General features: G+C 37.6%; 1 protein-coding gene across 2 annotated transcripts in view; it reads left to right on the forward strand.

Annotated features, from left to right (window-relative positions):
• The window catches only part of ME2 (malic enzyme 2), a 58,294-nt gene that overhangs the window by 19,634 nt on the left and 12,781 nt on the right, over positions 1–25,879 (forward strand). For both annotated transcript variants that reach the window (XM_070361509.1, XM_005896909.3), the window contains 10 exons: positions 846–995; positions 3,376–3,451; positions 5,077–5,238; positions 5,537–5,640; positions 8,239–8,348; positions 8,446–8,543; positions 8,840–8,953; positions 11,332–11,446; positions 13,965–14,107; positions 21,267–21,369. In XM_070361509.1, coding sequence (XP_070217610.1) covers positions 846–995; positions 3,376–3,451; positions 5,077–5,238; positions 5,537–5,640; positions 8,239–8,348; positions 8,446–8,543; positions 8,840–8,953; positions 11,332–11,446; positions 13,965–14,107; positions 21,267–21,369 — 1,175 coding nt within the window. The remainder of the gene's footprint in view (positions 1–845; positions 996–3,375; positions 3,452–5,076; positions 5,239–5,536; positions 5,641–8,238; positions 8,349–8,445; positions 8,544–8,839; positions 8,954–11,331; positions 11,447–13,964; positions 14,108–21,266; positions 21,370–25,879) is intronic.

The raw sequence follows: 25,879 nt of genomic DNA on the forward strand, positions 1-25,879 counted from the left end.
GAGGAAAAAACGAGTCTATTTTATATTTAATTCAAGGTGATAATTGATTTTTCAGCCCAACATCTCCCAATTTTCTAAACTTTATTCTTTAAAAGCTGTTATTTATAGTTTTATATGAATTAACCATTGCCTCCTTCATGCTGCTTCTGTGCACTATAATAGACTTAAAATGCTTCTAAGTTTCCTGGATTATAAACTCCACGAGAACAGGGGCACTTCTTACATCTCTGGAGTTTACGATAGTGCCTGGCACATATTTAGTATTTAGTGAATATTTGAATGAATGCCACTTTATTTTGTTTTCTTGTTTACATGTCAATCACCTTGAAGATTAGCTCCTTAAGGGTGAGGTGGTGGTTTAGTTGCTCAGTCGTGGCCGACTCTGCGATCCCTTAGACTGTAGCCCACCAGGCTCCTCTGTCCCTGGGATTCTCCAGGCAGGAATACTGGAGTGGGTTGCCATATCCTTCTCAAGGGGAATCTTCCCAACCCAGGGATTGAACCCAGGTCTCCTGCATTGCAGTCAGATTCTTTACCGGCTAAATTACGAGGGAAGCCCCTAAGGATGGGGGCCTCATGGTAATTTTTGCATTTCCAGTGCCTGGTTCAGAGCCTGACTCACAGGGCTCAGTAAAGGTTAGCTGTTGCTTCTGATTCTTTTCATCATCATCATCTACCATTTAAGTGCATTTTTATTTTTTAATCCTGGGTATTACATAAGGATATATAGGGTTTTGTTTTCCAGGGGGAGGGGATCCTCAATTGTACATGTTTAAATTTCATTTCAAAGGCTAAAATCTTTAATGCTGTCTGATGTAGACATTATTTACTGTGCTCAATTTCAGATACATCTATATAATGGGAATACAAGAAAGAAATGAGAAATTGTTTTACAGAATACTGCAAGATGATATTGAAACTCTAATGCCAATTGTGTATACACCAACAGTTGGCCTGGCCTGCTCCCAGTATGGACACATCTTTAGAAGACCTAAGTAAGGCTTATTTTTAAAATATTTTTGCAAATTAACTATTATATAGGAAAAAAATCAGCACCGATTACATTTCTATTTTTTGTGTTGCAGTCTTATCCAACCACAGTTCCCTTCCTTAAAAACTTTTCCCTTCCACAAAAACTTAATTTGGACAGAAAGGGATTCATAAAAATCTAATATGTCATATTCTTCATTTTGTGGAAATAGCATCATTCATTCCTAACCTTCTTTAAGTTTTGATTGTTAGAGAAATTGTGCATTTTTGTACCGAAAAAATAAGTATTCTCCTTTTTGGTAGCATATTCTGCAGAATAATCATAAAACTTTTTGACAATCTGGCTGACTAAGAGAGTAAATCTCATTTTTTATCAGTTTTATTTCTATTGCTTGTTGATTTTTATGATCTTACACAAATTTTAATTTCACATAGTTCAAGCACTTCCAAATATTTTAAGTGGAAAGGATGCTGGGGTGAGCGTTGGCTCAAGCCTTTGAGTAAGTAAGTTACTTTATCCCTCTGAATCCATTTATCATAAAATAGGGATTTCAGTACCTTTAAAAGAGCTGCTGAGAAGGTCAGATGAGGAAACTGATGTGACAGTTCTTTATAAACTTTTAAGTGTTGTGTAAGTGCTATTTTTACTTAATTTGAGTTTTCTTGTCTTGTTCCTCTAACCTGTAGTCATTTCCCACCATCCTTATATCTTTCCAATGTCCTGCTTACATACTGATACAAATGTAGAAATTCAAACACCGTGTGACAGCATTTGTCCTCAGTCTCCTCTCCTCTAGTCTGGTGGCTCTCAAACTTTAACATGCATATGGAAACATCTGTGGGACTTACTTAGTGTTGATCCTTGCCAACTTTTCCTCTCCTTCCTATTCCCAAGATTCTGATGAAACAGAGAAAGGTCTGGAGGTCCGGATTGTAATGAACACCGTTGGTGATGGTGTTACAGGTATTCCCCGGAAGACACTTTTGAAAACACTGTCTGTTCTGTGCTATCAGTTAATGTGTCTAAACATTTCTGTGATATGGCCCAGCTCTTGAGCTCTTTTATCGTTTCATTTTCTCTTAGAGTAGTAGTATTTCTCAGTTCAGATAAAGGGAAGATAAAGGGAAAACAAAAGGATCCTGATGCCCTGCTCCCCTCCACCATACACACAGAGGTTCTGATTCCTTTAGTGTAGAGTTGGGCCCAGGTACTACTGTTTCATTAAAGCTCCTGGTGTGATTTTGTTGTGCACCAGAATTAAGAACTCACATGAAACATAAAGAGCTTTTGGATGAGGGCAGATACTATGTATCATTTATGCAGTGACAGTGGGTTTTTTTTTTTTTACATAGGAGATGGTCGGTGAGTCTTGGTTGGTTAACTCCAGGCCAGTTAAATCAGAATCTCTGGGGTAGAACCCTGGAATTTTTAAAAAGCTCATCAGATGATTCTACTGTACTAGGTAGCTATGGTTGAGAAACTGTTTAAACTGCTTTGAGCTAGGATAGTAATGCCAGAGTTAAGATGTCAATGAGAAGAAAGGATAAACAAGATCCTACTGTATGGCCAAGGGGACTATATTTAGTGTTCTGTGACAAGCCATAATGGAAAAGAATATCAAAAAGAATGTGTGTGTGTGTGTGTGTGTGTGTATATATATATAAAACTGAATCACTGATGTACAGCAGAAATTAACACAACATTGTGAATCAGCTATACTTCAATAAAAAAAATTTTTTTAAAGATATCAATGAGAAAGTTAAATATAAGAACCTATTGGCCCTCATTTCTACTTGCCCTGTTGTCCAGAACCTATGTTTCTTTCTCTCTCTTTCCCTTCTCTCTTCCTTTTTTGAAACCTGGATTGATTATCTCAATTGGATAACAATATACTGTATTTAGAATAACTTTTTCCTTTTTCCTAATGCTGCAAGGATGTATTTTTTATTTGAGATTACTGTAGTTTTCTTCTCTCCCTTCCTGCTTCTTCAGATTTCAAACTCCAGTGACTTTTAACAGTAGTTTACTTAGTGGTTTCATGTTCTGTTGCATTGATGGGATGTCTTTATATTGATTTTTGGAGGTATTTTATGGAGGTATATTGAGTTTATTTGAGCAGGAGATATGGATACATTTCTTCTTGGGTAAAATGATTGTATCATTTAATAAGAATCTTTGTTGCAGCTACTGTGTGAACAATGCAATTACAGCTTCAAGTAGCTGAAAATATTTGAAAATAAACCAGTGTTACTTAGATCTGCTTGGAAACTACACTGTGTCTTGATGTTTTTATTAAAATATCTAAATATTCCAATTATGAACAAAAACTTAGGAAAAAAACAAAAACTGTCATGAAATGCAAAGGTGTTTTTGTTCTGTTGCAGGGGATTATTTATTTCAATCTCAGACAGAGGTCATGTTAAATCAATTGTGGATAACTGGCCAGAAAATCATGTTAAGGTACTAATAGCACAACCTTCCTTTCACAATGTTTTTTCTTCCTATGTAAGTTACCTCTCAATTTCCAAGAACAGTTTTTTTCATTGTTGCTCTGTTTTACTTTATACTTACATACATGCAGATTTAGTGCTCTGAGAAAATCATGATCGTCTTTACAAAAGGGGATGGTATAGAGTTTGCCGTGGGAAAGCAATTGCAGTAAGGTGAGCCTGCTCACTTCAGTACCACTGGTACCTCCTGCCTTCAATTAATATTGTTCTAGGTAAAGAAAATACATTAAAATGCCCTAAAAACTTCTATTCTGGTGGGTGATGAGGAGGATTCATTATGTCTTTTTTCTTATAAATCCAAGGTAGATTTAGATTCTTAATCAATCTGGCTGTCTTTCACAAAACAAAAACTAAGGACTTATTTAAGATCTTTTTGTAGGCTTTTGTGTTTATTATAGGCAGTAATCTTGCTTGCCTTTGTTGCGTGTCTTCCTCACCAAAATAATCTTTGAATTATCATTTGTTCAAAGAGCCTAGAAAAAATTCAGTCAGATCATTAAGTTCATAGTATCATCTTAAAACTTTGTAGGTATATTTTTTATTTTACATTTTTTTCACCATTGCTGAGATTTTTCTTGTTTGGCTTCACTTGTTGTTTGGAGTAGCATGTGATTTCTAAACTCCAGATGGCAACACAATCCAGTATTTTTGCCTGGAGAATCCCATGGACAGAGAAGCCTAGTGGGCTACAGTCCATAGAGTCGCAAAGAGTCGGACACGACTGAGGACTTCACTTATTTTTCTCTTAGGATTAATCCTTATCAGCAGTTTGTTCCTCCCTACCCTGTTTAGTCATTTGAACATATTTAAGTTGATCCTCTAGTCAGGGGGCTTCCCTGGTAATTCAGACAATAAAGAATCTGCTTGCAATGCAGGATGTCCAGGTTCTTTCCTGGAGAAGGAAATGGCAAACCACTCCAGATTCTTGCCTGGAGAATTCCAAGGACAGAGGAGCCTGGTGGGCTATAGTCCATGGGGTCACATGGACACGACTGAGCGACTAACATTTAACACTTTCTAGTCAGAAGCATTCTACTCCTAAACCAGAGACAAAGAAATCAAAGCTAGTTAATTCTCCTTTTTACATCTAGAGTTTAGAAATCCTCGAATTTTAAATATTCTTGGGTGGTTTATTTTAAAAGTTAGTTAAGAAACAATTTTATTTTTTAAAGTGAGAGTGAAAATATGTGAAGAAAATATTTTTTAAATTTCTTTTTTATTTAATAGCTTTTCTGAGATATGATGCACAGACAATGCAATTCACCAGCTTAAAATGTAAATTCAGTAATTTGTAGTATATTTGGAGTTGTACAGCCATTATAATTTAGAAGACTTTCATCACAGCTCCCTCATCCCGACCTGCCAGAAAAGCCCTGTACCCATTAGTGGTCATTCCCTTCCCCCCAGCCCTAGACAACCACTAATGTACTTTCTTTCTCTGTAGATTTACGTATTCATGTGAATGGAATAATAGAATACGTGCTATTTTGTGATGAAGAGAGTCTTTTTTAAAAATGCTTTTGTTTAGTGCTCCATTTTGGAAAACTTTTAATTGGTATTTTTTTTGTGATTAAGGCTGTCGTGGTGACTGATGGAGAGAGAATTCTAGGTCTTGGAGATCTGGGGGTCTATGGAATGGGAATTCCAGTAGGAAAACTTTGTTTGTATACAGCTTGTGCGGGAATACGGCCTGATAGATGTCTGCCTGTGTGTATTGACGTAGGAACTGATAATCCTGTGAGTAAAATTACTTTCCCTCTCTGATCCTTCTCCCACAGCTTTATTGCATCCCTCTTTTAAAGATAAGAAGAGAAAATTCTGTGATTAGATGTTAGCCTTTTTCTTAAACCTCTTTTAATATCTATATGAATAACAATAGATTAATACTATTAAAAGTTTTTTAAGAAGAGCAATATAGTTATATTGTTATAATAATTATTAACTTTTTTATACTTTACAGTTTCTATTTTACAGAATATGTTTACATTGGTTACGTAACAAAAAACTTCACATTTATGTTTGTTCTGTTTTATAGGCCCTCTTAAAGGATCCATTTTATATGGGTTTATATCAGAAAAGAGATCGATCACAGCGTTACGATGACCTAATTGATGAGTTTATGAAGGCCATTACTGACAGGTATTTTTTCTAAAGTTTGAGTATATGAAAGCATCTTAAAAAAATAGAACCACTGTTTTGTTTTCCTTTATCTTTTGTGAAGATAGAGGAGATTAAACGTTTGAGAACTTTGGTTCTTTCCTGCCCAGTTTGATGTACTGATATGTGGTAGTAATGCTCCTGCTTTGCTTTCCTCAGTTATCTGACATCCTGAGCACACTGAAATCTTGAAGTCTGTACTCACTGCTCCTAAGTAATACCTTCACTGTGCAGTTCTTTCAACCCTCAGCATCCAGGCTCACTTCACCATTTCAGTGAAATTCTTGTGCAGCTTTCATATTTTAAATTTTGGTCTTTTCTCTCCTCCTGTCTGCAGCATCTGACCAGGTTTTCCACTGCTACATCCTTGAAATTTTCTCTTCTCTTGAACTAAAAGACTTTCCTGACTTAATCTTTCTCCAGCCGTTTTTGTTTCCTTTGTCATCTCCACTGATTTTTTTCTTGTTCTCTTCTGGTAAATGTGGGTGAGTATATAGTTCTTTCCTCTTTTGAGTCATGTAGCCTGTGACTTTTATGCTTGTGATTCTCAGCCCATGAAAACCTATCTCTGTAGTCCCACCTTCCTCTGAGGCTTGCATTTCCAATAGCTGGAATCCTCCCTCTAGAGGTTTTGTTGCTATCTCCTTCCCTTTCTAAATTGTCTGAAAGTGAAAGTGAAGTTGCTCAGTCATGTCGACTCTTTGCAACCCCATGGACTATAGCCTACCGGGCTCCTCTGTCCATGGGATTTTCCAGGCAAGAGTACTGGACTAGGTTGCCATTTCCTTCTCCAGGGGATCTTCCCTACTCAGGGATTGAACCCAGGTCTCCCGCACTGCAGACAGACGCTTTACCTGTTGCCTATCTTTAATAAATCTAGCCTCTGTTAATAGCAGTAGCATGTACCCTCATCACCAAACCTTTGATCTTGTCTAATCTTTGACTCTTCCTTCTCTTCTGTCAAACCCATATAGTGTCATTCAGTCCTCACATCCAGTTGGTACTACCCCGTACAAGCCTCAGAAATGCATCTTTTCTTTTCCATTGCCACAGCCTCTTTGCAGATCCTCGTGTCTCTTTTGGATTCTTCAGAATCTTCCTCTAGCTTCTCTCCTCACCGTTTCCTCTCCACCTTACCACCAGATTAGTCTTTTAAAAACTACTGTTTTTAAACTACTGACATACTGTTTGTTATGTCATTCTTTGGCTTAATTTCCTATTGCTGAAGGGTAAAGTCCAAACATTTTATGATCTAGCCCTGCGCTACCTTTTTTTTTTTTCCTGGCTGCCCCTGGTGGCATACAGGATCTTAGTGCCCCAGCCAGGGCTCAGACCTGTGCCCCTTGCAGTGGAAGCATGAAATCTTAAACACTGGACTGCCCAGGAAGCTTTCCTGCCCTGCCTTTTAGATTACTGGTACATGGATGATCCTAAAAATTAACTCCTTTTCAGAGTCAAAGTTGTTGCCATATCTAAAACTAAACTTTTTATCATCCCAGACATTGCCACCTCTTCCCCTTCCCCTTTTTAGTCATCCAGGTGGCCTTGGCATTTCAGTTGCTTTTCCCTCTTCCCAGGTGTGGTCCTCATCATCAAGTTCTGTTTGTTCATTCTGATGTCTCATAATTATCCCTTTCACTTCCTGTGGCTTCTGCTTCACGTCTTCTTGTTTTCGTGCCTCAGTACCTTCCTGATTATTTTCCCTTCTTTCTCATCTCTCTGTGCATTTGATATGTGCTACGCCTCACTGGCAGCTTTATCCTTCCTCCAGGGAGTCTTAGATGAATTTTTCCCTTCTCAAGCCTTCAGTGATTCTATATCAGACACAGAAAAAAGTCCCCTTCCCCAGTTTTGCTTTCAGAATTCTCCCTTATCTGGCTCTAACCTCCCTTAACCAACTTCCCCCTTATACTTTTATATAAACTCTGAAATATGTAGCCAGATTTGAAAATTCAGGAACAGCAAAATAGACCTTGTATTTCTTCCTACCACTTTACTTTCTGTTCTTTTGGAACCCAAATAAAGTTCCACCTCCTTTCATGCCTCCCCATACTTTACCTCACCAAGATGACTGATATCTTTTTTTGAAAGCCAGTGAACTCATACAGCAGTTTTTTTTAAAACTGCTTATTTAATATATACTTTACTGTGTTGCTGTTAACTGTGAACGTAATGAAAATTCACATATCAAACACATACTTTTTGAGACTCAGAGACAGAAATCTCTTCCTTTTTAGGAAGTTGTTTGTGTATATATGTGCTGGGCACCCCCCTGAAAGTGAAAAGTGAAAGTAACTCAGTCGTGTCCAACTCTTTGCAACTGCATGGACTATACAGTCTTTGGCACTTGAAAATAGTTTGTACAGATTAGTATCCCTTTGGTCCATCATGGTGCTACATTCATTTTAACCATCCCACAAATTTTTCTGAATAATAGATTTTTCTATATGTTGAGTCTAGTCTTTCACAGACTCTAAAAATTGTTAGTGTGGCCTTAAGTGAACTAACTTAGTATATTATTTTAAAAATGTTTAAAAGTGGTATTTCATCACAACCATAACGGGCTTTGCTGTTTTTTAGATATGGACAGAACACACTTATTCAGTTTGAAGACTTTGGAAATCATAATGCATTCAGGTTCTTGAGAAAATACCGAGAAAAATACTGTACCTTCAATGATGATATTCAAGGTAAAGCAAAAACAAAAACTTAGGTTTTTTATTCCTGCTTAAACCTTTTTTGTAGTGTGCCCACTTTTCACTGTACCATGTTTTGCCTCTCTTACAGGGACGGCTGCGGTGGCTCTGGCCGGTCTGCTTGCCGCGCAAAAAGTCATTGGGAAACCGATCTCAGATCATAGAATCTTATTTCTTGGAGCAGGAGAGGTAAGTTTCTGTGAGCTTTTAAGTTTGAAAACCAACACTGTGCTTTAGACTGGAAAATGGGGCATAATGAACTTCTAATTTTGTTGAGATAGAGGGCATAAATTCAAGATCTCTGTTGTGAAATAGGTAATTTAAAATCTTCGGAAAAATATCACAAAGAATCAAGTTTTGTGTGCTTCATAAGGGAAGAATAGATCCAGTATTTCTCATACCATATAATTCTCATATATAAAGTAACTTATAATATCGCATCACACTCTAATCTTTGTTTTTGAAATTTCTGTTTTGTTGGACAGGCTGCTCTTGGAATTGCAAATCTGATAGTTATGGCTATGGTTGAAAATGGCCTCTCAGAAGAAGAGGCACGAAAGAAAATTTGGATGGTTGACAAGTTTGGTTTATTATTTAAGGTAAGGTATTCTAAACCTTGGAGAAGCAAAAGTATGTTGTTATAATGATATTTTTAGAGTTTTATTTTCATATTCAAATCATAATGTCTGTGTTGGCACCAGATGTATTCTTTCTTGCTTTGTTTTCTGACTCCTGACTCTTTTAAACCTAGTGGCTTTTAATGGGAAGTCAGAAGTTCCTAATTAAATTGTTAGCAGGACATCTGATCATTTGAACAGAAATCCTTTAACTCTTTGGAGATCACAGTCTCTTGTAGCAATCTAATAGAAATTTATGGACCTTTTCCCCAGAAAAAGGCATGTATTCCTAAGGTGAAATGATGGATGACAGGTTTATCCCAGGTCAACTTGGTATCCTTTATTCTTGCCCACCTTCCTATCATTGATCGCCATTTCTAATAGCTCAAGAAATGCCTTGTATCCTATACTGTGTAACACATCAAAGAATAGGTAAACTGTTTCATAGTTGAGCTTATGCAGTACACAATGCTGTTATATTTCTGTGGTGTTTATTGATATTTATAAACTACTTGTCATTTACATCTTTGGAGCAAGCTTATATCATTTACTTTACTCTAGTTCCTGAAATCTTTTCTTAATTAGTAACAGTATTCTATTAGTACAAAAAATGAAATAAAAAACTGAAGTATATGAATGAAAAATCTTGAATGTTTAAATTTTAAATAATTTTTTAAGTATTTAAAAAGTGTATCACACATTGTGATTAACTTATTTAACCTTTTTTTTCCCAATCTCATTTGATCTTATCAAAAATTTTTTGAAATTTTACAAATGAGGGAAGAGGTTTAAAAAGGTCAGGTCATTTTTCCAAGCTTGTAAGTCATGGAGGTGGAATTCCACCCAAGTAGCCTGACTATGAATCCTATGCTGTTAGTCATTCAACTGTGCCTCCTCCCAAAGCTATAACTGCCATATTTACTTGTATGTCAGATGTAAGGATTATTGAGACCTTGTACCTGGAAGACCATTGGAGAGTGTATATATTTTTGCTAGTACACAATGAGTTTGGTGCTTCTGTTTGTGATGTTTGTTTTCATAAATGTTTTGGTTCTTTATCATGTTTGCAGTAATCAAGTCTAGGATGATGTATGTGCATCTGCAAGTTCAGGGTATGTTTTTCCTTTAGCATGAGTTTTAGGCTTTGTATCTCTTCTTGGAACTCAAAACACTGCCCTCTTTTTTGAGACTTTGAGAGTTTCCGATTGAAGCCCTCATGGAAGAGATGTGGTCTTCTTGGGAGCAAGCATGTGAAGCCACTGTTCTGAGAACTTGGATCTACTGAGGCTGTATTTCAGTCTTTTAGTTAATTCCCCAGCCAAGTGATGATGGAGTTTTGCTTTTCCAGGCCCCTGCTTGTCATCACAGACAAGCTGGGGCTTGTCTGGAACTCTGATGTAAAAAATCACCTTTGCCGAGGGAGGTCTTTTCTTTTGCCGAAATAAGGATATGAATTTGTCATCCTGGTTGGTTTTTGCATTCAACATGTTTTTGTTTGCTTTAAACTATTGAGAAATTCATCACTGTTCTAACATGTCAGTGGTATATCTCCCACACTTGTGACACGACTAAGGAGTTTATTTTTAATGGGTTTTGACCTGGGATTTGGTGAGGAAAGCATATTACTTCATTCAGCTCTTTTAAACCAGAATTCCCCTTTCCTGAACTCTTGGTAGTATAAGTCCATAATGTCTATCTAAAATTCTGAAATCCCTGAGTTTTTCCTGAAATTCATTTGGTAATAAATCTGACAGACCTGAAATTTATGCTAACTTTAGTAGCAAGACCAAAGATGATATTTCTAATTTTCACCTTTTGTACTTGATGTGACTATTCATAACTTCCGTTCAGTTGTGGAGTGCCCACTGAGAGAGTGTTTGTGATAAATTACACACCCTAGTATTCTTGCCTGGAGAATCCCATGGACAGAGGAGCTTGGTGGGCTATAGTCAGCCCATAGTCCATGGGATCGCAGAGTCAGACACGACTGAGCAACTAGCACTTATAATATATTATCATAAGACATTTCTGAAATATGAAATTCTAAGCTCTAAAATGCAGCTAGCTCACATAAGGAATTGTATGCCTTTGTGCCCTGTTGGATTTAGGAAGACTTCACAGAGTAAATGAGTTTTTGAAAGGGATTAGAAATTTTTGGTTATAATGGAATTTGATGCATGTTTTATATTTGGGTTTATGGGCAGTATGAAGAAAGAATTGGAAGATAATGAGTTGAAGAGAAATGTAAATGAAAAAGAAACATTCTTACTGTAGTAACAATATGTGACTTATAATGATGTCTTCTCAACTAATCCTCAATAAACATTTACTAAAAAATTGTATTTTATCTAAAAATTCAGGGGCGGAAAGCTAAAATAGAAAGTCATCAGGAAGCATTTGCTCACTCAGCTCCAGAGAGCCTACCTGATACTTTTGAAGAGGCAGTAAATATACTTAAGCCTTCAGCTATAATTGGTGAGTAAAGTTGTTGCCAAGTCATTCTGTTACTTACCTGTATAATGCCAGGCCTAACTTGCATGCAGGATTACTAAAAGTAAGACATATTTTACCTAGCTTTGAGCATATATGTTTCTGTGGTAGCTTTGTTTTTAAATTGATCTTTATTGGAGTATAGTCACTTTACAATGATGCATTGGCTTCTGCTGTACAGCAAAGTGAATCAGCTATATGTATGCCTATATTCCCCCTCTTTTTGGATTTCCTTCCCATTTAGGTCACTATAGATGTGATAGCTTTTTTTTTTAACTGAAGTATACTTGATGTGCAGTATCATATAAGTGACAGCTGTACAGTGTAGTGATTCACAAATTTTAAAGGTTGTACTCCATTCATAGTTATTAAAAATGTTGGCTGTGTTCCCTGTGTTGTATGTGATAGCTTTTAGGTACAGTGTATACAGTTCTGTTAACAGATGTTGCTTGTACTTTTAACTTCTAGAAGCTGTTTGATTGCTCATGCTTTGCTTTTAGAGTTGGTATGACTGGTGGGCTCAAAACCTGAAAAAGACCAAGGTTATTTGACAGACTGTACCAAGAAAATCCCTTGCAGAGTCAAAGATTTTCATTGACAACAAAGCTGAAAGCTTTTGGTATGTTTTAAGAGTCAGGCATTTAATAGCTGTCATCAGACTGTGTAACATAGCATTAACAGAAAATGTAAAGAGTATTTAAAAGAGGGACTATTTCATTTCCTATACAGCTATGATAAGATTTGTATATATATATCATTATATATGTATCATTTTATATATGTATCATATATATATACATCATATATATATATATACATCATGTATATATACACACACATATATATATCATATATATACACACACACACATATATATGTATCATTTTTCTTATATTTTACCAATTTCTTGGAGGAGCCCTATGGAATTTTAAATAGTAAACTGTTTTAAGTCACCAACAGTTTTTATGGTTAGGAAAAGGATATTAGGTTCTTTACTGATTGAAACTCACAATTTTTTAGAGTGGGAAGTAATGTTTAAGATTGTGAGTGCATTTCTCTCAGAACTCAATTTTTTGTTGTTTAGTTGCTAAGTCATGTCCGATTCTTTTGTGACCCCCACAAGACTATAGCTCACCAGGCTCCTCTGTCTATAGGATTTCCCAGGCAAGAATACTGGGGTGGGTTGACTCAATATGGAAACCTAAGAATCTGTCCATTGACTCCGGCCCTGGAGGATGAAGGAAATGAGAAAAAAAATGTTTCATTCTTTTAGAACTCATGGATTCCTAAGAATATGTCCACATACCCCATGTGACCACATGGGAAAACACTGAGTATACATTCCTTTTTCACATGAGGAAAACAAGCGCAGAGTTATTAAACAACTTGCCTGAGATGTTGTGAGTATCTCATATAGCCAGGAGTGACAGAGGAAGCACTAAAATTCTGGTCTCCAGATCAGTATTTCTCTTTATTACATGTCAGTTTATAAAATGGAATTTAAACTTTCTTTGACTGTTGAATGTAAGTCTTTTCATTGGATGAACTACGTAAGCGTTCAGCTGAGGTGCTCCTTGTCATCCCAGTTCCCACTCTGGGCTGAGTTCTTCTTTGAGCCATGCCTCTGTGCGCTGCACACTGAGCGCCCGGGACTGGTCTTCTGGTTTTCTCTTTACTCTGTTGTTTTCTCTCTCAACTCCTAAGCTGCCTGCATTATACTCACTTTTATATCCCAGTGACCTACATACAGTGTCTGAGACATTGTCAGAGCTTACTAAAAGTTCATTAAACTGATCTCTATCAAGAAAGTGGATGACTATAGTCAAGAAGATCTTTTTTTCCCTTCTAAACTCCTATTATTTTATAATGAGTACCACAGAGTATAACAAGTTAACATTTAGAGATGCAACTTTTTCATTTAAAAAAGAATTTTAATTGTGGTAAAACATATATAACTTAAAATTTGCCATCATACCCATTTAAAAGTATACAATGAGGTAGTGTTAAATGCATTCACATTATACAGCCAGTTTGCGGAACTCTTCACCTTTTAAAACTGAAGCTCTGTGCTTATTAGACAACAATTAAATGATGGAAGTAGTCTTTTTTTTCTTTTCCCTGTTGCACCATGTAGCATGCAGAATCTTAGTTCCCTGACCAGGGATCAAACCTGTGCCCCCTGCATTTGGGAGCATAGAATCCTAACCACTGGACTGTCAGGGAATTCCCTGGAGGTTGTCTTATACTCTTTTTTTTTTTTTTGCTCACAATTTACTATGTCTGGGGTAGATAATAAATATTTAAGTAGAAATTTTAGTGTTTTTATTGTTTCTCTTTTCAGATGTAAGATTGGAATTATCTTAGCAATGCAAAATTTTATCTTTGTAATGGGAGTTTACCTGTGCTTTTGTTATGTTAAACCTATTGTAGAAATGCTGTTGATGGGAATGCTGTATTTTACTTGTAATGAAGTTGCTTTTTTTTCCCCCTTTATTTATGATAGGAGTTGCAGGAGCTGGCCGACTTTTCACTCCTGGTGTAATCAAAGCAATGGCTGAAATCAATGAAAGGCCTATAATATTTGCATTAAGTAATCCTACGGCACAGGCTGAGTGCACAGCTGAAGAAGCATACACGCTTACAGAGGTATTAATAACAATATGAAATGGTTATGTCTATTATTTTCCCTCTATTAAGGAGAGTTTAAATTTTAGTTCTTTTGAATTCTTTGCCACTGCCACTGGTTTATATTCCAGTTATAAATATCTGCTTATATACCATTGGAACAGTTGGATTTTCCCCTCCTATTCCATAGGGATATAGTTGTAATCTCCACAATGTAATCCCTTTCTGTATTGTTCTTGCAAGTGACCTTTAAGAGGCTCTAGGAAGTAGGTTTTTTCTTTTTAATTTGGGTACAATATTGTGTTAGTTTCAAGTATACAGCAAAGTGATTTGGGTTTGTTTTTTTTTTCTTTTTTCAGTTTTTTGTATTCTTTTCCATTTTAGGTTTTTACAAGATATCAAATGTAGTTCCCTTTGCTATACAGTAAATCCTTACTGTTCAGGAAGTGATTTTTAAAACCTTGTTTAACAGTGATATATAGCAGTAATTATTGAGACATGGCCTTAAGAATAATTCATATGTCTTAATTTTTAGTGTTCTATCTCTATTAAAAGTTGTTTTATTATGGAAAATTTGAGGTATATACAAAAGTAGAAAGAATGATATAATTTAACTCCCGTGTACCAGTGTTTTTGTTATTTAGTTGCTAAGTCATATCTAAATCCTTTGTGACCCCATGAACTGTAGACAGCCAGGCTCCTCTGTCCATGGGATTTTCCAGGCAAGAATACTGGAGTGGGTTCCCTTCTCCAGGGGATCTTCCCGACCCAGGGATTGAACCCAGGTCTCCTGCACTGTAGGTGGATTCTTTACCAGTGAACCACTGGGGAATCCCATCATGTACCAATATTCTGCTTCAGAAGTGGTCAGCTTATTGCCAGTCTTGTTTCTTTGACATCCTACTCACCTTAGATTAGGAAGCCAGCCTCAGGTGTATCATTTTATTATTAATATTACAGTATATCTCTCAAAAGTTAAGAATTCTTTTAAAAATATAATCACAGTATCATCATCACACCTCACAGGTTTTTTTATTTATTTTTAATTGTGATTATTTCTTTATTTTTGGTTGTGTTGGGTCTTCATTGCAGCTCATGGGCTTTCTCTGGTTGCGGCAATTGGGAGCTACTTGCGGTGTGCGGGCTTCTCATTGCTGTGGCCTCTCTTGTGGAGCACAGGCTCTAGGTGCATGGCCTATCACACTTCACAGTTTTAACAATTTTTGAATGTTTATTTGATGCTTTTGTATAGCTCTTGGTTCTCTACTAAAATTTTGTCTTGGCATTTAATTTCTTGAATACATGAATTATAATTAAAGTAAGTATCTGATAGTAACAAATATCTTGCTCTCTATCAATCCATTTCTATTATGTGTTTTGTTTTCTTCTTGGTTATCCAGTTCTTGTCTTCGTAAGCCGACTTTTGCTTTTCACTTCTTTGTTGACTGCTAGGTAGTGCAGATAAAGAACTGTAGCAATAATTTGAGGCTCAAGATGAAGTTAGCTTCCTCCACGGGGACTTTACCTATCCTTCTGGAGACTGGGGTGGTGGTGGTTGGTGGTTTAGTCACTAAGTCATGTCCGGTTCTTTGTGACCCCCTGGGCTGTGGCCTACCAGGCTCCTCTGTCCATGGGATTCTCCAGGCAAGAGTAGTGGAGTGGGTAGCCATTTCCTTCTCCAGGAGATCTTCCTGAACCAGGAAGTGAACATGTTTCCCCTGTGTCTCCTGCTTGGCAGGCAGATTCTTTACCACCAAGTCACCTGGGAAGCCCTCTTTTCTGGGGTAATCCCCCTTAAGTTCATCAGGATGTAGTCCATGAGAGGCCTCATCTGTGTTCACAGTTAACCTTTTCTCTGGAGTATAAGTCAAAAACCCTGGAGTATTTATTGGCACCTCACCCCTACCCCTAGTGGTCTATAAACTTTACCTTTTTTCCATCATCATGGGACTTGTGACACTTTGGCTGTTCAGGCTCTCAGCCACAGATTTTCCTTTTGAAATCACTCACCTGAAGGAGGAGAGCTTCAAATGCTGAGTTCGAATGTCTTTTTCTCCTCATTTTTTGAATCTTGACCATCTCTACCTCCAAGCCCTCCCTATCTAGGTTGCACTCCTATTTCCTTGAAACATATGTTTAATATATTTTATAGAGTTTTTCTCACTGTTACCAAATGGAGAATTGGTGTGAAGCAACGTAGAAGACTATTCGCAAAGTAGAACTCTGTCTCAGAACTTTCCGAACTTCATATTCATGCTTTTGATATATTTAGCATTATTTTTCTCGTTGTTATAAATTTTATTTTGACACATATATTCTCTCAAAATTCCTTCTGAGTCTATATTGCCATTTTGGTTCAGTTCAGTTCATTTCCTCAGTTCAGTTCACTTCAGTCGCTCAGTCGTGTCCGACTCTTTGCAACCCCATGAATCGCAGCACACCAGGCCTCCCTGTCCATCACCAACTCCTGGAGTTCACTCAGACTCACGTCCATCGAGTCAGTGATGCCATCCAGCCATCTCATCCTCTGTCGTCCCCTTCTCCTCCTGCCCCCAATCCCTCCCAGCATCAGAGTCTTTTCCAATGAGTCAACTCTTCACATGAGGTGGCCAAAGTACTGGAGTTTCAGCTTTAGCATCATTCCTTCTAAAGAAACCCCAGGGCTGATCTCCTTCAGAATGGACTGGTTGGATCTCCTTGCAGTCCAAGGGACTCTCAAGAGTCTTCTCCAACACCACAGTTCAAAAACATCAATTATTCAGCGCTCAGCCTTCTTCACAGTCCAGCTCTCACATCCATACATGACCACAGGAAAAACCATAGCCTTGACTAGATGGACCTTTGTTGGCAAAGTAACGTCTCTGCTTTTTAATATGCTGTCTAAGTTGGTAATAACTTTCCTTCCAAGGAGTAAGCGTCTTTTAATTTCATGGCTGCAGTCACCATCTGCAGTGATTTTGGAGCCCAGAAAAATAAAGTCTGACACTGTTTCCACTGTTTCCCCATCTATTTCCCATGAAGTGATGGGACCGGATGCCATGATTTTCGTTTTCTGAATGTTGAGCTTTAAGCCAGCTTTTTCACTCTCCACTTTCACTTTCATTAAGAGGCTTTTTTAGTTCCTCTTCACTTTCTGCCATAAGGGTGGTGTCATCTGCATATCTGAGGTTATTGATTCCAGCTTGTGTTTATTCCAGTCCAGCGTTTCTCGTGATGTACTCTGCATATAAGTTAAATAACAGGATGACAATATACAGCCTTGACGTACTCTTTTTCCTATTTGGAACCAGTCTGTTGTTCCATGTCCAGTTCTAACTGTTGCTTCCTGACCTGCATACAAATTTCTCAAGAGGCAGATCAGGTGGTCTGGTATTCCCATCTCTTTCAGAATTTTCTACAGTTTATTGTGATCCACACAGTCAAAGGCTTTGGCATAGTCAATAAAGCAGAAATAGATGCTTTTTCCGGAACTCTCTTGCTTTTTCGATGATCCAGCGGATGTTGGCAATTTGATCTCTGATTCCTCTGCCCTTTCTAAAACCAGCTTGAACATCAGGAAGTTCACGGTTCACATATTGCTGAAGCCTGGCTTGGAGAATTTTGAGCATTACTTTACTAGCGTGTGAGATGAGTGCAATTGTGCAGTCGTTTGAGCATTCTTTGGCATTGCCTTTCTTTGGGATTGGAATGAAAACTGACCTTTTCCAGTCCTGTGGCCACTGCTGAGTTTTCCAAATTTGCTGGCATATTGAGTGCAGCACTTTCACAGCATCATCTTTCAGGATTTGGAATAGCTCAACTGGAATTCCATCACCTCCACTAGCTTTGTTCGCAGTGATGCTTTCTAAGGCCCACTTGACTTCACATTCCATGGTGTCTGGCTGTAGGTCAGTGATCACACCATCGTGATTATCTGGGTCATGAAGATCTTTTCTGTACAGTTCTTCTGTGTATTCTTGCCATCTCTTCTTAATATCTTCTGCTTCTGTTAGGTCCATACCATTTCTGTCCTTTATTGAGCCCATCTTTGCATGAAATGTTCTCTTGGTATCTCTAATTTTCTTGAAGAGATCTCTAGTCTTTCCCATTCTGTTGTTTTCCTCTATTTCTTTGCATTGATCGCTGAAGAAGGCTTTCTTATCTCTTCTTGCTGTTCTTTGGAACTCTGCATTCAGATGCTTATATCTTTCCTTTTCTCCTTTGCTTTTCGCTTCTCTTCTTTTCACAGCTATTTGTAAGGCCTCCCTAGACAGCCATTTTGCTTTTTTGCATTTCTTTTCCATGGGGATGGTCTTGATCCCTGTCTCCTGTACAGTGTCACAAACCTCGTTCCATAGTTCATCAGGCACTCTATCTATCAGATCTAGGCCCTTAAATCTATTTCTCACTTCCACTGTATAATCATAAGGGATTTGATTTAGGTCATACCTGAATGGTCTAGTGGTTTTCCCTACTTTCTTCAATTTAAGTCTGAATTTGGCAATAAGGAGTTCATAATCTGAGCCACAGTCAGCTCCTGGTCTTGTTTTTGCTGACTGTATAGAGCTTCTCCATCTTTGGCTGCAAAGATGTCTTTTTTTGTTTTTGGTGGAGGGATGTTTTGGTGTTACTCTCACTCCCTCTGCTGCTGAGTGAGAAAAATTCTTTAAAAATTTTTTTTCATATTTTATTGGTCAGTTAGTTGCTCCTAGAACAAAGAACTTCTACTGAACATGGACTTCAGAATGAGACTTCTGTTAATAAGTTCTTGCCACTATAGGTTGATTATGAAAGAAGAATTTTAAAAGGATGGCATGGAGAAGATGAACTGCAGTTGAATCTTGCCATTCTAGAGAAGATGCCCAAGATCTTTCTAAATCTCCAAATTTACTGATGCCATGAGGACATAACATTTTTCCCATGAAGAGCTATATTGTATAGCCCACTTAATAAATCTATTAAAATTAATGGTGGCACAAAGATAACCTATATTACACACATTGTGGTAACACACATGGCATTAGCCATGAACTAACCCTTAATCTGGCTTCCCTGTGGCTCAGCTGGTAAAGGATCCACCTGCAATGTGGGAGACCTGGGTTCCATCACTGGGTTAGGAAGATGCCCTGGAGAAGGGAAAAGCTACCCACTCCAGTATTCTGGCCTGGAGAATTCCATAGACTATATAGTCCATGGGGTCACAAAGAGTCAGACACGACTGAGCGACTTTCACTTTCACAACCTAAATTTTCAAAGAAAAAATTTTTTGTCACAAATAAAGCTGTACTTAGAACAGGTAGAGAATGGGACTGGCTACAGCTGTCTGGATTTGTAAGTCCAAGACAGTCACCTGGGCCCAGCACTGGCACAGTTGACTTGTTTCTGTACCTAAACCTGAGATCATTTTGAAACTGCAAGTATGTCTTGTAAAAGTAATAATTACTATACACAGTAGATCTTCAGAGTGTCCAAAGGGTCAAATTCTTGAGTACTAAATCCACTAGGGTCTACTGTCTTTCAAAGGACACTCACTCTTGGTATAATACACATGTTTGCATGTGCTCGTGCTCAGTCATGTCCGACTCTTTGCAACCCCGTGGACTGTAGCCCACTAGGCCCCTCTGTCCATGGAATTTCCCAGGCAAGAATATTGGAACGGGTTGCCATTCCCTCCTCCAGGGAAATCGTCCCAACCCAGGGGTTCACCCCACGTCTCTTGCACCTCTTGCATTGGCAGGTGGATTCTTTACCACTGTGCCACCTGGGAAGCCCAGTGCACATCTTTTGATGTAGGGAGAAGCAGACAAAGCATTATCTAAACACTTAACGTATTATGGACTTCCCTGGTGGCTCAGTCGGTAAAGCATCTGCGTACAATGTGGGAGACCCGGGTTTGATCCCTGGATCGGGAAGATTCCTTGGAGAAGGAAATGGCAACCCACTCCAGTATTCTTGCCTGGAAAATCCCATGGACAGAGGAGCCTGGTAGGCTATAGTCCATGAGGTCACAAAGAGTTGGACATGACTGAACAACTTCACTTTCACTTTTAATGTATTACATGACATTTCAGAGCACAGTACTAAAATTGATGGATACAACAATTTTGGAGACTTCCTTTTCTTTAGAAGACAACATGCCATATATTTTTGGAGTGACTGGTTACACCATATGCCTTTTTTATAAACTGGGGGGCATTGTAGCATAATAGAAAAACCATGCGTTTTAGAGTTATGAAAACCTAGGTTCAAGGTTAATGGCTACAGTTGTGATACGTGACTTTTTACAAAGTATTTGGAAATATTTAAGCCTTAGCTTTCTGAGATTTTAAAAAAAATACATATTAGTGAAATGAGATGATAATCTTATAAGCCTTTTGTGTGGGTTAAATTAACTGAGTTAACACATATAACGGACAAGGCAATGGCAACCCACTCCAGTACTCTTGCCTGGAAAATCCTATGGATGGAGGAGCCTGGTAGGCTGCAGTCCACTGGGTCGCTAGGAGTCGGACATGATTGAGCGACTTCACTTTCACTTCTCACTTCCATGCACTGGAGAAGGAAATAGCAACCCACTCCAGTGTTCTTGCTTGGAGAATCCCAGGGACGGGGGAGCCTGGTGGGCTGCCGTCTATGGGGTTGCACAGAATCGGACACGACTGAATCGACTTAGCAGCAGCAGCAGCAGCAGCAACACATATAAAGCACTTGGTACAGAGCCAAAAACAGCAGATGTGCAGTAAATGGTAGTGATATAATTTTTGATGTTCCCCCCTCATTCACAGATGTTTATAGTAGTCCTCATTTATTATTAGGGATGATATTTTCTTACCATCTACATTTTTAAAGTTTTAAAGGAAAGAGGAGTGTCAGGTTTTGAATTTATTAATGGACATTTTTCAACTTTATTTGAATGTATGCTGTGCATATAACAAACCTCATTCTAATAAGGATTTTAATAAAAGGATGGGGAACACATGTATACCTGTGGCAGATTCATTTCGATATATGGCAAAACTAATACAATATTTTAAAGTTTAAAAATAAAATAAAATTTAAAAAAAATTTAAAAAAATAAAGTAAACTGTGCCTTTTGCAGGTAATATGTTGATCTACTACAGATTTTAATTTTGTTTTCATTCACCTTAATTGTCTAGTCTACATAAAGTGACAAAATTGAGATTATTTCATTTCTCAACAGGGAAGGTGTTTGTTTGCCAGTGGCAGTCCGTTTGAGCCAGTGAAACTCAGTGATGGGCAAGTCTTTACACCAGGCCAAGGAAACAATGTATATATTTTTCCAGGTAAGTGCCATCATTATGTTAGAGTAATCATTAGTTACAGTAAAATTCTTCTTGAAATTCTTTAGAAATTAATATTTGAAAAACAATAGTATTTACAGGATTTTGCTACAAATGTACAGGAAAAGTCAAGGAATTAAGCAAATCCGTTGTGCTCTATTTCCCCTGAAAATTTATTTAATCATACTGTTCATTAAATTTGTTTTTATTACAGAAGTAAAATAGTACATGGTTCATAAAAATGCAAAAGGAACAGAATGTTAAAAAATTAATTAACCGTGTTTATCTCCCCTTGATACCTCCTTATCATACTTACAAGTTATAACCACTGTGGTTTCCTTTGAGTCTTTGTGATGGTTACCGTCATGACTGGCACACGTATCTCCCCTTACCTTGATTCTTCTAACTCTAGACTGATACATGTGAACTTCCAACTATGACATCTAAGTAACAGTCCACACATACCTCCTATTACCTTCCTTTGTCTCTACTCTCAATTTCTGTTACTACTTTTAGTTTTCCTAGTAGTCAGCTTTATCTCTACATAATGAACTTAAAAGAGCTTTTGTAAGCAATTTAAGATAGTTTTATTAGCTTGCCACAGTGAAAAATGAAAAAAAAATCTGGTATTTAGCTTCCTTATCTCTTATTTCATCTCTCAGCTATAGTTAGTTAATATTTCTGTTGTAGAGAAATTCTTGAAATTTACACTGTATTTTGTTGTTTTCCATGTTTTGTCTTTGGATTGATTCTGAAATTAACTGATGATATGTTATTCATGTCTAAACAAGAGTGTGGTTTGATAAATACAGTAGAACATGCAATTCTATATCACAAAATTTTTGACATTCAAAGTCTTTTAAGTGTCAGGTGTAATGAATCCTCCTTTAATTTCTTGCTTGCTTTCTTCATTTCATCTAATCCTACCCCACAGTAAATCATTTCTGTGGTGGTTCTCTTGCCCATGTACACTATTCCTTTGCTGATGTTAGCCTGAGCTATTTAAATTCCACTTGGTTTTCTTTTAAATTCCTTTGTTGTTGTTCAGTCGCTAAGTTGTGTCCTACTCTTTTGTGATCCCATGGACTGTAGCCTACCAGGCTCCTCTGTCCATGGAGTTTCCCAGACGAGAATACTGGAGTGGATTGCCATTTCCTTCCCTATGGAATACATCTTTGAATAAGTTTTTGTTTTTAATAAAGCGTGGATGAAAACTGAGTTTTTATGTATATGAAATGTCTTCATTTTTTTCTCTGTTGGTTGGGTGAAGATTTGCAGATTCAGAGTCTTCTTCTTTTTAGTTGTGCCGTGTGGCTAGCTGGGTCTTAGTTCACTTCCCCGACCAGGGATCGAACCCAGGGCCCCAGCAGTGAGAGCACTGACTACTAACCACTGGACTACCAGGAAATTCCCTCAAAGTCATTTTGTCAGACCTTTGAAAACATTTCTCCATTCACTTTTAGTGGCCAGTGTTGCTGACAGAAAATCTGGTGTTGATGAGATTCTCATTCCATTGTACATACTAGTTTTGTGTCCCTGAAAATGTTTCAGTGTTCTGTTTCTCTTTAGGATTTCTGAAAGATAGGTAAAATGCATTCAGGTTTGGGCTTTATTTCCATTTATCATGCATGTCTGCAAGTGGGCCAATTTACTGTATCTTCTTTTCCAAAGGATTTTTTTTCCTGTTTTTATTTTCCCCCATTAATTTCCTTCCATTATTTCTGTTTTTTCCTTATGGAACTTGGGTTAGACGACCATGGTCAAATCCCTCTGTTGTCCTTGACTTGTAAATTTTATTCATGTTTTTGCCTCTTATCTTTTTTGTTCTGTAATATTGGGGATTTCTGTGGTGTTCATTCATTCATCTGTATCTATTTTGGTTTTTAGCACTTCTAGTATATGTTTTGTTTCAACAGTCTTCTTTCTTTTTATTATGGAAAATTTCAAGCATATACAAAAGTAGAGGGAAGAATGAAGTCCCGTGTTGCCTTCTCCCACCTTTTGGCAGTTATCAACTGGTAGCTGATATATTGGAGAAGGCAATGGCACCCCACTCCAGTACTCTTGCCTGGAAAATCCCATGGACAGAGGAGCCTGGTAGGCTGCAGTCCATGGGGTCGCTAAGAGTCGGACACGACTGAGCGACTTCACTTTCACTTTTCACTTTCATGTATTGGAGAAGGAAATGGCAACCCACTCCGGTGTTCTTGCCTGGAGAATCCCAGGGACGGGGAAGCCTGGTGGGCTGCTGTCTCTGGGGTCACAGAGAGTCAGACACGACTGAATTGACTTAGCAGCAGCAGCAGCTGATATGTTTAATCTATATTCCCACCCATTCCACCTTCACTGGGTTATTTTAAAGCAAATCAGAGACATCATATAATTTCATTAATAAGTACTTCTGTATGTGTCACTAAAAAAGTGAAAACATTTTTTTACTTAAACATAACCATAGTACTGGTATCACATCAAAGAAAATAAACGATAATTGCTTAATATCATATCAACTCAGTAGGGTCAAATATTTTTTTTTTTTATTCCCAGTAACCTTCTATTCATAGAATAACTCTTTAATGGCCACTTTTCTTTTTAAAGCTAGCAGTGTCCTTTCAGCTCTCTTCCTAGAGTTAGTAAGACTCTTTTAAATATTTCTTCCTTTGTGTTGTTTTATTTTCCAGCAGTTTCTGGTGATCCTTCATTTATTTGTTTTAATGAAAGAATCATGTATAGTAAAATAGTGGCTTGGCATGAGTTTCCTTTGTACTTGTGTCTTTTCCTTGTGGGCCTCTCCCTGAGCAACCGCAGCCAACTGTAAGATTTTATGACAGGTAGAGCTATAGCATGCAAAGGCTGGCATCAAGGCAGCATGTTATTACAACTCTTGTTAAAATAAAGATTTGGGACCTGTGAATATCCTGGTGCTCTTTCCTCCTCTTCACCCATGTAGTTGTGATTGTCTTAGAGTTCCACTCTGCTTGTCTCTTGAGAGATAGCATCTGTAACAGAAATTCTCCCATCATTGACTATCTCTTTCTAGAACTTATAATGTTCAAAATCAGTCTGTCCCATCCGACATTATTTCTCTAGCATAAAGCCTTAAAAACATGAATACTTTTCTGTTGACTTACCAAAGCCATTTTTAATATTGCATTTGACCAATAGAGCACTTGACAGTTGATTACTTTTATATAACACTTCCCTGTCCAAACTTAGCAATAACAGTTATTAGGACTATAAATATAGACATAAAAATGACTTGGTAGCAGAGGTTAAAATGGATTTAAAAACAAGATTGGCCAAAAGAATGTTCATGAAGCAAGTAAAAACTTAAGGCTCTGTTTGAATTGTGTGCTGTAATAGTTATAATTGGATGAACAACAGAAATAAAACCTGAAAAGGGACTGAGGTTTCCTAATGAGGAAAAAGTGGCCGAGAGGTAAAGCTGTGCTTCTCAGCAAGCGAGGACAAGAGTTGGAGTCTGGCGCCTGTGGAGGGTGGGCTGCTAGTGAACCGTCTCCTCCTCTAGGCTGAAACCCTGAAGGACTGTACTTTGGAGTGTGGGGATAGTTTACCCTTGAAGTTACCTGTAAAACCTCAAGCGTTTGTTTTGGCCTGCCAGTGCCCAGAAGTGCTCAGCAGAAACAAAGAGAGATCTTCTCTGGTACAAGACAACAGTATCCTGCTCCTCAAGTTACTCTTACAAATAAATCTTCAAATTCAACCCCAGTTAAGAAGTAAAAAAGAAATGAGGCACATGAAGAGACAAGACAAACATAAGCCAAAAGTAACAGATACAATAACAAATAACCCTCTGGAACTCTAGATATCAGACAAATGCTCTGAAACAAATAACTTATGTTTGAGATAAAAGCATTCAGCCAAGTAACACTAAATTCTAGAATTGAAAAATACAATGTTAACTCAGTTAATGAGGCTTATAGAGATTAGACCAAAGAAAATTAATAAACTGGAAGATAGACCAGAAGAAACAATCAAGAGACCAAAAAAAAAGATATATTAATAATTATATTAACATATTAATTGAGGTACATTTAATTGAGGTCCAGAGGAAGCTGAGAGTAAGAATGAAGAAGAGGCAATATTTACAGGCTTCATGGCTGAGAATTTCTTAGACCTGACAAAGGACATCAATACACAATATTCAGGAAGCTCGGTGAAATCCACATCTAGGGACATCATCATGAGGCTTCAGAAAATGACAACAAAGAGAAGACTATGCATGCAGCCAGAACAAAAAGGTTTCCTTCAAAGGAACAATTGTTAGACCAACAACTGACTCCTCAACAGCAGCAAGATGCCAGAAGGCAGTGGAGTGATCTGTGTAAGTGGCTTTTACAAAATACTTGTTAAGCTTAACTCGTTACACAGTGTAAAGAACTTTCAAGAATGAAAACAATGAAGACTTTTTAGAAGGGGGAAAAAAAAAGTTTTCACCATCTATCTGCAGACATGTAAAAATGTAGAGTAAATTCTAAAGAATATTCCTTAGACA

This window comes from Bos mutus, chromosome 24 (genome assembly GCF_027580195.1).
Source record: "Bos mutus isolate GX-2022 chromosome 24, NWIPB_WYAK_1.1, whole genome shotgun sequence".
NCBI lineage: Eukaryota > Metazoa > Chordata > Mammalia > Artiodactyla > Bovidae > Bos > Bos mutus.